This window comes from Coregonus lavaretus (assembly GCF_964263955.1).
Source record: "Coregonus lavaretus genome assembly, contig: HAP1_SCAFFOLD_1106, whole genome shotgun sequence".
Lineage (NCBI taxonomy): Eukaryota > Metazoa > Chordata > Actinopteri > Salmoniformes > Salmonidae > Coregonus > Coregonus lavaretus.
This window is the reverse complement of record NW_028159858.1, coordinates 92,409-104,460: the sequence shown is the minus strand read 5'-3', so window position 1 is coordinate 104,460 and position 12,052 is coordinate 92,409. Positions and strand designations below refer to the sequence as shown.

Sequence of the window (12,052 nt, the reverse complement as noted above, 5' to 3'; positions counted from 1 at the left end):
ACATGCTACAACAGATATCATGTTCATATGATCGGATGACATTAGGAAGAAACAGGCCTTTGGTGTCGGGAACGGAAGCTAATGGGGGAACAGAATTGAGCACAACACAGGATAATTTTAAGCTGCATTAAACATGCTCCTGAAAAAGTGCCCCGTATTCATATAGCTTCTCAGAGTAGGAGTGCTGATCTAGGATCAGTTTAGTATTTTAGGTCTTGATGAATTAGATTAAATGGAGAGGGGGGGGCCTGATCCTGGATCAGCACTCCCACTATGAGACGCTTTATGAATAAGGGCCCTGAAGGCTCTCAAAAATAACCTTCCTGGTACTCCCATCCTCCTCCTGCTTTTACCTTCTCCATCATCTCACATATATAACCCTCTGGTCCCTTCGTCCTTTAATCTCTCTCACATATACTGTATCTAACCCTCTGGTCCCTTCGTCCTTTAATCTCTCTCACATATACTGTATCTAACCCTCCGGTCCCTTCGTCCTTTAATCTCTCTCACATATACTGTATCTAACCCTCCGGTCCCTTCGTCCTTTAATCTCTCTCACATATACTGGATCTAACCCTCTGCTCCCTTCGTCCTTTAATCTCTCACATATACTGTATCTAACCCTCCGGTCCCTTCGTCCTTTAATCTCTCTCACATATACTGTATCTAAACCTCTGGTCCCTTCGTCCTTTAATCTCTCTCACATATACTGTATCTAACCCTCCGGTCCCTTCATCCTTTAATCTCTCTCACATATACTGTATCTAACCCTCCGGTCCCTTCATCCTTTAATCTCTCTCACATATACTGTATCTAACCCTCTGGTCCCTTCGTCCTTTAATCTCTCACATATACTGTATCTAACCCTCCGGTCCCTTCGTCCTTTAATCTCTCTCACATATACTGTATCTAACCCTCTGGTCCCTTCGTCCTTTAATCTCTCTCACATATACTGTATCTAACCCTCCGGTCCCTTCGTCCTTTAATCTCTCTCACATATACTGTATCTAACCCTCTGGTCCCTTCGTCCTTTAATCTCTCACATATACTGTATCTAACCCTCCGGTCCCTTCGTCCTTTAATCTCTCTCACATATACTGTATCTAACCCTCCGGTCCCTTCGTCCTTTAATCTCTCTCACATATACTGTATCTAACCCTCCGGTCCCTTCGTCCTTTTTCATCCGCTTTTAACTAGCAAGGGAGGAACATCACATTCTTAGTCAACATGTTTTAGGAGATGAAGAGTTCTGAGGTTTTATGTAACCATGTCCAAAGAGTCATCTCCCACCTGATGAAAATTCAAGAGGTTGAGAGAAGAAATGCGCTAAAAGCAATTGAAAAAAAGGTTTTAAGTTTCAGAGAGTCTGTCAAAACCTTTGTGCCAATGTTTCATCAATCAATTTTCCAGAAATGTTTATTAACTGATTGGTTAATTAATCGATTACATGTTCCCCCTCATCTCCTAGGTGACCAGTTCTCCCGTTTCCATGGATATGAATGGCCTGTCGGTTCCCACAGAGTTCCTGTCGCGCCACAACTCAGACGGCATCATCACTTTTGTGGACCCGCGGTGCATCAATGTGATTGGATACCAGCCTCAGGTTGGTTCCTCCCCCTATTCATCACAATCAGGGTCTCGTTTAGTAGGGCACGACGTTGCGAAACATTTAGAAAATTGCGAAACGTAACCGGAACAGTCTGTGAGGTGACATCAAAACTATCATGTTATTGAGCGGAACCATATTGAGCAAAACATATCTGTTGCCTGTGATGCCACCTGTCAGAGTTCACAATAAAAGCCCTATGGTGAACTGGAGCCGCTCGTTCGATGCCCACTCATCACATTCTACTCATTCTTTAGGGCAAGACATTGTGAAATGTTGTGAAAATGTTGCAAATAGTGACCAGTAGTGACGTAACCTGTTAATAGGTTTCCAACCCCCCTTGACGAAATGGAGCAGCTGATGCCATGTCACAGACTGTTAAATGTAAAGATGAGGCAGTGTTTCATTTGAAATTGAAGAGGCCCGGAATATTGATTTCATGGTCTTTATGCACCGCCTGGAAACTAAACTATGGGAAACGCCAACCGTGTCCGGATACTGAATGGTCCTATGTACTAAATAGGCTTTTTTGGCTATGCAACAATAGTATGTTTTATAGTATGTATAATTGAAAAAAAGAAATAAGTACACTTTAAATGCCAGGATGTCCTACTCCTTTCCTAGTATGAATTCGCTGCGCACTATTGAGGAAGATAATCTTCTTTTCAGACCAGCGTGTGTTTAATAACAGATCAAGGGGACAGGCTGTACTTAGTGGAGTCCTTGTTTTCACCTGTCCCACCATGTTAGATCAGCAGTGAAAGGGAGGAAGGGTAGTATGCATTTTCACAGAAGCTATAGAAACCCTGGTTCCTAATATTGCCTTATAAGGAGAGATGAACCCTGCTTGTTGGCTTGTAATGTAAGACCCCTGTCTGTGTGTTAGTACGTACTTGTGAGTTTACAGACATAAGTTACAGTAGGGCCTTTTTAGATGACAATCCAACTGCAGGTTTTAAAGATGATTTACAAGTGTATACACAGACAACTATCTTTTAAGTTATTTAAAGCTTCAATAACTTAAGATTGAAGTGTTCTCCATTTTCCCAGCCTGACTCTTGATAGGTCAGATGTTGGTAAAGACTGTAGGATAGAGTTACAGTGTAAAGAATGTACATATTGTGTTCCGAAGCGCTTGAATTTAGCCTACACCAGAATACAGAGCGACATTTTAAACCTGACAGACTGTCGACTGATCGCTCAATCAATTAATCATTTAGGGTTGCAAAAATTCGAATAACTTTCTCAACATTCCCCGATTTTCCTGGTTATTCCATCCTGATTCCAGGTAATTTCCAACCGGGATTTCAGGAAGATCTGGGAATTTTGGGAAAGTTACCAGATTTCTGCAAACCCTACAACCAATCAATCAATCAATCAAAGACTATCATGGCCTAATCATTATCTTTTGAGTGGTCCTTACATTCCAGCATGTCTTGATAGCTCTATATGCTGTGTTATTTGTATTTGTATTTATTATGGATCCCCATTAGTTCCTGCCAAGGCAGCAGCTACTTTTCCTGGGGTCCAGCAAAATTAAGGCAGTTATACATTTAAAACAACATTACAATACATTCATAACAGATTTCACAGCACACTAAGTGTGTGCCCTCATGCACCTACTCCACTACCACAAATCCACAACACAAAATCCATGTGTACATGTGAGTATAGAGTGTATGTTATCATGTGTGTGTATGCATGTGTCTGTGCCTATGTTTGTGTTGCTGCACAGTCCCCGCTGTTCCATAAGGTGTATTTTTTATCTGTTTTTTAAATCTGATTCTACTGCTTGCATCAGTTACCTGATGTGGAATAGAGTTCCATGTAGTCATGGCTCTATGTAGTACTGTGCGCCTCCAATAGTCTGTTCTGGACTTGGGGACAGTGAAGAGACCTCTGGTGGCATGTCTTGTGGGGTATGCATGGGTGTCTGAGCTGTGTGCCAGTCGTTCAAACAGACAGCTCGGTGCTTTCAACATGTCAACACCTCTCACAAACACAAGCAGTGATGAAGTCAATCTCTCCTCCACTTTGAGCCAGGAGAGATTGACATGCATATTATAAATGTTTGCTCTCTGTGTACAACCAAGGGCCAGCCGTGCTGCCCTGTTTTGAGCCAATTGCAATTTTCCTAAGTCCCTCTTTGTGGCACCTGACCACACGACTGAACAGTAGTCCAGGTGCGATAAAACTAGAGCCTGTAGGACCTGCCTTGTTGAAAGTGCTGTTAAGAAGGTAGAGCAGCACTTTATTATGGACAGACTTCTCCCCATCTTAGCTACTGTTGTATCAATATGTTTTGACCATGACAGTTTACAATCCAGGGTTACTCCAAGCAGTTTAGTAACCTCAACTTGCTCAATCTCCACATTATTTATTACAAGATTTAATTGAGGTTTGGAGTTTAGTGAATGATATGTTCCAAATACAATGCTTTTAGTTTTAGAAATATTTAGGACTAACTTCTTCCTTGCCACCCACTCTGAAACTAACTGCAACTCTTTGTTAAGTGTTGCAGTCATTTCAGTCGCTGTAGTAGCTGACATGTATAGTGTTGAGTCATCCACATACATAGACACTCTGGCTTTACTCGAAGCCAGTGGCATGTCATTAGTAAAGATTGAAAAAAGTAATGGGCCTAAACAGCTGCCTTGGGGAATTCCTGATTCTACCTGGATTATGTTGGAGAGGCTTCCATTAAAGAACACCCTCTGTGTTCTGTTAGACAGGTAACTCTGTATCCACAATATAGCAGGTGGAGTAAAGCCATAACACATATGTTTTTCCAGCAGCAGACTATGATCGATAATATCAAAAGCCGCACTGAAGTCTAACAAAACAGCCCCCACAATCTTTTTATCATCAATTTCTCTCAGCCAATCATCAGTCATTTGTGGAAGTGCTTGTTGAATGTCCTTCTCTATAAGCATGCTGAAAGTTTGTTGTCAATTTGTTTACTGTAAAATAGCATTGTATCTGGTCAAACACCATTTTTTCCAAAAGTTTACTAAGGGTTGGTAACAGGCTAATTGGTCGGCTATTTGAGCCAGTAAAGGGGGCTTTTGCTTCCATCCAAGCCTGGGGGCACACAAATTCTAGTAGCTTACATTGAAAATATGGCAAATAGGAGTGGCAATATCGTCCGCTATTATCCTCAGTAATTTTCCATCCAAGTTGTCAGACCCTGGTGGCTTGTCATTGTTGATAGACAACGATAATTTTTTCACCTCTTCCACACTCACTTTACGGAATTCAAAATTACAACGTTTGTCTTTCATAATTTGGTCAGATATACTTGGATGTGTAGTGTCAGCAATTGTTGCTGGCATGTCATGCCTAAGTTTGCTAATCATGCCAATGAAAAAATCATTAAAGTAGTTGGCAATATCAGTTGGTTTTGTGATGAATGAGCCATCTGATTCAATGAATGATGGAGCTGAGTTTGCCTTTTTCCCCAAAATTTCATTTAAGGTGCTCCAAAGCTTTTTACTATCATTCTTTGTGTCATTTATCTTTGTTTCATAGTGTAGTTTCTTCTTTTTATTCAGTTTAGTCACATGATTTCTCAATTTTGCAATATGTTTGCCAATCGGTTGTGCAGCCAGACTTATTTGCCATTCCTTTTGCCTCATCCTTCTCAACCATACAATTTTTCAATTCCTCATCAATCCACAGGGATTTAACAGTTTATTACAGTCATTTTCTTAATGGGTGCATGCTTATTAGTATCAGGAATAAGCAATTTCATAAATGTGTAAAGTGCAGTGTCTGTTTACTCCTCATTACACACCACGGACCAACACATATTCTTTACATCAACAACATAGGAATCACTACAAAACTTATTGTATGACCTTTTATACACAATATTTGGCCCAGCCTTTTGAACTTTGGTTTTCCTGGATATGGCTACTACATTGTGATCACTACATCCAATGGATTTGGATACTGCTTTCAAACAAATCTCTGCAGCATTAGTAAAGATATAATCAATACATGTTGATGATTTTATTCCTGTAATGTTTGTAATTACCCTGGTAGGTTGACTGATAACCTGAACCAGGTTGCAGGCACTGGTTAGTTTGAAACTTTCTCTTGAGTGGGCAGCCTGATGAAAGCCAGTCAATATTTAAATCACCCAGAAAGTATACCTCTCTATTGATATCACATACATTATCAAGCATTTCACACGTTATCCAGATACTGACTGTTAGCACTTGGTGGTCTATAGCAGCTTCCCACCAGAATGGGCATTAGGTGAGGCAGATGAACCTGTAGCCATATTACTTCAACAGTATTTAACATGAGATCCTCTCTAATCTTCACAGGAATGTGGTTCTGAATATAAACAGCAACACCTCCACCATTGGCATTTCTAAATTTTATGTAAATGTTATAACCTTGTATTGCTACCACTGTATCATCAAAGGTATTATCTATGTGAGTTTCAGAGATAGTCAGAAAATGAATGTAATCTGTTACTAGCAAGTTATTGAATTCATGAACCTTGTTTCTTAAACTACATATGTTAACGTGGGCTATTTTGAGCACTTTTCTTCTGGGATGTTTACTTGTTTTTATTGTTTTACTGGGAAGCTTAGCAGCAGTAGATGCGCTCATGTTCTTAATGTTAGTGCAGGGTGAGCTGCACACAGTGGTCTTCCTCCTCGGGCACACCGGCTCAGTGCTAACAACAGTATAAATCTGGTTCTTAGGCACATGATTACTGCATACAATAGCTGTAGGGTCAGCAGAGGCATTCAGGGCAGTTAGAGGGACATAAATTAGGTTACTTATATTGTGTCTACCGACGCCCCTGGTGTAATGTACATTTGCTGAAGCGTTTTGACAACTCTGCGTCACAATGGTAGGGATTAGCTGAGCTGGGCTTGGGTCATTGTTAAGTCATTGTCTCAACGCAGCCTTATAATGCTGTGAAAGGATCCAGGAACCCAAATTATTTGGGTGGATCCCATCCTTATAAAACGTGTTTTGTTTCCAAAAGGTATCGAAATTGTCAACAAAAGTTACACCCATTGAGCTGCAATAATCACGTAGCCAGTTGTGAAGAGCAAGAATCCTGCTAAAGCATTCAATGCTACGATTCAGAGAGGGCACAGGGCCAGATATGATGGTTTTTTTGTTAGTGTCTAGCAGAGAGTCAATCAGCTCTTTAAAATCCAGTTTCAGCTGTTCAGTGCTGCCCTTCATAATGTCATTAAAACCTACATGGACTACGATAGAATCGATTTCCATGTCCTGGCATAGTACATTCGGGAGCAGCTTAGTAATGTCATTTACTCGAGCTCCGGGATAGGACATTGTTTTTGCACCAGGAACGGTATTGTCTGTGTCCCCCTGGTCATCCATAGTGTTTAATGTTTACATATCTTGCATCACTCATCTCATATGTGTATATACTGCATTCTATTCTATAATATTCTACTGTATCTTAGTCAATGCCGCTCTGTCATTGCTCATCCATATATGTATATATTCTTAATTCCATTCCTTACTTAGATTTGTGTTTATTGGGTATATGTTGTGAAATTGTTAGATATTAGTTGTTAGATATTACTGCACTGTCTGAGCTAGAAGCACAAGCATTTCGCTACACCCGCAAACCTGTGTATGTGACAAATAACATTTGATTTGATTTGTTTAGTTGTTGGCTCTGGACCGGCGGGAAAGTTTAGGACGTGCATACCACGCACGCACACAGTCACACACAGACACAGACCCTTCGTGAAATACACTCCATTCTCATAGCGTTGAAAAGATTAGATCATTCCTGATTGGTAGGAAGGCTCTGGATCAAAGTGGTATGCAGTTGGAATTCCTTTGGTCAAATAGCACTCTCTCCCAATCTACCCCTCTCCTTTCAACGCCATTCACACTACAGAAACAGATTAGCGAAATTGGGCCGATTCCTGACGTAAAGTCGCTTTATTAGGATGAGAAAGTATGATCGCTTGGCAGGGTGGGAGTTTCTTTTGTAATTTAATTTCCCTTGTTTATGTATAATGATGTATGATCGTCTACAGCGCAGATGGTGTGTGTATTTAGGATGTTTGTATAAAGGAGACAGTTTGCTTCCCAAATGGCACCCTATTCCCTACATCATGCACTACTTCTGACCAGAGCCCTGTGGGGTAGTGTAGAGCCCTGTGGGGTAGTGTAGAGCCCTGTGGAGTAGTGTAGAGCCCTGTGGGGTAGTGTAGAGCCCTGTGGGGTAGTGTAGAGCCCTGTGGGGTAGTGTAGAGCCCTGTGGGGTAGTGTAGAGCCCTGTGGGGTAGTGTAGAGCCCTGTGGGGTAGTGTAGAGCCCAGTGGGGTAGTGTAGAGCCCAGTGGGGTAGTGTAGAGCCCAGTGGGGTAGTGTAGAGCCCTGTGGGCCCTGGTCCAAGGTAGTGCACTGATAGGCAAAGGATGCCATTTGGGAAGCACAGTTGTTGTTGGGTTTTTTTCATGACAGGAATAATTATTTAAAGATGTATCACTGGCTTGATCTCAATTCCTCTGCCCTCAATTTCTCGTATCCTCTCCTCAGCTCCTTCTCAACCGTATTAGAGGAGAAGGTCCAAGGTGGCTACCCTTAGACCTTCTTCTCCAATGAGAAAGAGCCGGGGAGAACGGATGCAAGGAATGGAAGACAGATTAATTCAGTAAAGGCCAGTGACTCAAGTCCAAGGGTCTGAATAATGTATGACCTGTATGGCCTGTTTTCCTAACCCAGGCAGAGGAAGCCTAGTCCTGGACTAAAAGGCATTGTCAAGAAATAATCTACATTGAAAATGCTTTTTTGTCCAGTAATTGGACAAAGTTTAATTGTGGATCCCAAAGAAAGTATTTGAATTGTGTATTTGTTATTGTGTGTAATTATGTTTTTATAGTGTGAAATGGTGTGTATGGAGTGATATTAATGCCAACATATATTTTATCTGAATTTAAACATTTTTTATTAAATTAAAACATGAACTTGTATTTCATGATTTGAAATTGACCTGAAGTGTGTAGTTTTATGAATTTGTGTGTATTTATTGTGTCGTCATCTTGTGTAGGATCTGCTGGGGAAAGACATCCTGGAGTTCTGCCACCCAGAGGACCAGAGTCACCTGAGAGAGAGCTTTCAACAGGTACGGTGAGAAGGAGAGGGTGGGAGGGAGGGAGGGAGGAGGAGAGGGAGGGTGGAGGAGACCGGGATGAGGAAGAGTTCTGTCACTCAGAGGACCACAGAGAGACCACTTGAGAGATCTTTCAACAGGTACTACACCACTGGGGAGGGGGGGGGGGGGGAGGAGGAGAGGAGAGGGGGAGCAGATGGGGAGGAGGTGAGGAGAGGGGGAGGAGGTGAGGAGAGGAGAGGGGGAGGTGAGGAGAGGAGAGGGGGAGCAGATGAGGAGAGGGGGAGCAGATGAGGAGAGGGGGAGGAGGAGAGGAGAGGGGGAGCAGATGAGGAGGAGAGGGGGAGGAGGAAAGGGGGAGCAGAAGAGGAGAGGTGGATCAGGCAAAAAGAGGGAGCAGAAGGGGAGGAGGAGATGGAGGGAGGGAGGAGGAGGAGAGGGGAAGGGGGGAGGAGGAGAGGGGGATCAGGTGTGGAGAGGGGGAGGAGGAGAGGAGAGGGGGAGTAGGCGTATGGGGACCAGTACGAAAAAAGTATGAAAATGTATGAGCTCACTACTGTAAGTCGCTCTGGATAAGAGCGTCTGCTAAATTACAAAAATGTAAATATATTTTTCCTTTGTGAAAAATTAAGAATTCTTTGTTAACGCGACCCCTACTTTTAACTTGCTAGTTATCTAAGTAAGTGGCTGAATTAATAAGGAGATGGGGCATCATAATGTTGAATTACAACAGAGGTTTAATTACTCTGTCTGGCAGTAAAACTTTCGTCTTCCTGTCACACGCCAGTGGTTCCACTCAGGTCCTCTCCTGACCCTGTCACCCCGAGGTGAAAAGGGAGGCGCTCTTTAATTAGACACCAGTAGCCCGTCATTATGGTCGAATGAGACTGAGTACAACGAACAGCCCATTAGAACAGACAGCCCATCCAAAGTCATGGGTTGCGTCCCAAATGGCACCCTATTCCCTTTAAGGTGCACTACTTTTGACCAGGGCCCACAGGGAAAACCTGGGAATTTCGGGAAAGTTACTGGAATTTTGCAACCCTAGGCTCACCTGGAAATTAAACTAGCAGAAACATGCTTTTGCTCAGGGGTGAGTTTCCCCCAAACCATCAAGGTCATCTTTAGCATTGAGACCATCGTTCATCCATTGCCTACCAATGTACTTAATAAGATCTTCATTATTTGGGGGAACTCACCCCAGGTCGTGATTCTAAAAGACACTAAATAACCTACCTGGTGAATTAAAGGTCATAAATCCAGTGCCTCCATCTGCCTAGCCTGAAGACTGGAGCCATGCCAAGGACTGGCAGACAGGCTAATACTATTGGCCAATCTGTAATGGTTTAAGATGTGCAGCAGCTGACAGGAACACACTGCAGGGTCCTTTTTAGAAGGGTGAAAAGTTCACAACGTTGCAGATAGAAATGTAAGGAATAGAGCGAACCCTATTGCCTAACCCTAATAAACTGGACTGACGGATCTGTTCTACATGAAACATTTATATCTGAGCACCCAGGTGTGTGTCCTCTGCGTTGCGGTTCAGTGTCTCTGCCAGGGGAGCACTGTGTACTGAATGCCAGCAATGAGGTGAAAGGTGGAATGTTTTGTTAGGGCAATATTATTTTACATGTTTGACTCCCTGATACTCCCTAATACACTCCTCTCTGGCAGAGGTTTCCTTCCATGGAACAGAACCCCACACACACACATACCTTTCTGACAGGCACACACAGACAAAATGTCTAAGACACACACTCCTTACCCTCTGACACACACTCAGATTCTCTATCATCTGGCAGAGAGCTCATGTCCACCTGTCTGTCCCAGATATCTCCTGATATGAGCAGCATAGAGACCTCAGCGCTATCACCCAGAGCGAACTGCCAAGCCCTGTCAGCACACACACACACACACACACACACACACACACACATACATACTGCCTGCAGCTCCACAGACAGAGAGAGAGAGAGAGACAGACAGACAGACAGAGAGGGAGACAAGTAGAGAGACAGACAGACAGACAGGTAGAAAGACACAAACAGACAGACAGACAGGTAGAAAGAGACAGACAGACAGACAGACAGACAGACAGACAGACAGGCAGAAAGAGACAGACAGACAGGTAGAAAGACACAGACAGACAGACAAACAGGTAGAAAGACACAGACAGACAGGTAGAAAGACAGACAGACAGACAGGTAGAGAGACACAGACAGACAGACAGACAGGTAGAGCGAGACAGACAGACAGACAGGTAGAAAGACACAGACAGACAGACAGACAGGTAGAAAGAGACAGACAGACAGACAGACAGACAGACAGACAGACAAACAGGTAGAAAGGCACAGACAGACAGGTAGAAAGACAGACAGACAGACAGACAGGTAGAAAGACAGACAGACAGACAGGTAGAGAGAGACAGACAGACAGACAGACAGGTAGAGCGAGACAGACAGACAGACAGGTAGAGAGACAGACAGACTCTGGTACCTTTATTCAGGTATTGGCAGACCAATAGCTTTGGCTCTCAGCTGTGAGTGTCAGCTTTGATTGGTTTGTATGCGATTGACTTTTGTGCAACACACAGTTTGTTTTCGTGGCAGAAAATCATTTTTTGTATTCCCATGTTTTGTATTCCCATTTTTTGTATTCCCATTTTTTGTATTCCCATTTTTTGTATTCCCAGCCTACTGACAGTTTAACATCTTCAGAGGTAATGACAACACACACAGTCACACAGGCACACGTAGCATGTAGGAACCACTCCAGCTCAAGGTAATGAAAGATTGAGAGATAGAGATGAGGGATGTAAGTATTTTTCACTCAAACGCACTTCATTCTCTTGCACACCCTCTCGCTCTTTCTTTCTTTCCCTCGCTCGCTCGTTCTTTCTCTCGCTCTCTTTCTCTCTCTCTCTCCCTTCCCCTCACTTCCTCTCTACCTCCTGTCTCTTTCTATGTAGTTGCCACTGTCAGCCCAGCCTCAGTCGCTGACAGTAGAGTAGAAGTATTGGGATAATTGGTGGTCCGTCTTAACAGCTGTGTCCCAGATGACACCCTATTCCCTTTATAGCGCACTACGTGCTCTGGTCTGAAGTAGGACATTATGTAGGGAATATAGTGCCATTTGGGGCACACCCTCTATGTTGTAGCCCCATCCTGCCCTGGCCTTTCACTTCTCTCATACAGATAATCATGAAGACACGAACACACACACGCACAAACACTGAGATCCTAACAAGCACGGACACACACACCTTCCAGTGTCTCTTTTGAGCCCCTATACATACTGCACTAGTTTTGGTCACTTAGCCCCG

General features: G+C 43.1%; 1 protein-coding gene across 5 annotated transcripts in view; it reads left to right on the top strand.

Annotated features, from left to right (window-relative positions):
- LOC311122372 (aryl hydrocarbon receptor nuclear translocator 2) overlaps nt 1–12,052 on the top strand; it is an 85,685-nt gene that overhangs the window by 45,296 nt on the left and 28,337 nt on the right. For all 5 annotated transcript variants that reach the window (XM_084196740.1, XM_084196737.1, XM_084196738.1 and 2 more), the window contains 2 exons: nt 1,469–1,603; nt 8,668–8,742. In XM_084196740.1, the coding sequence (XP_084052866.1) occupies nt 1,469–1,603; nt 8,668–8,742 (210 nt within the window). The remainder of the gene's footprint in view (nt 1–1,468; nt 1,604–8,667; nt 8,743–12,052) is intronic.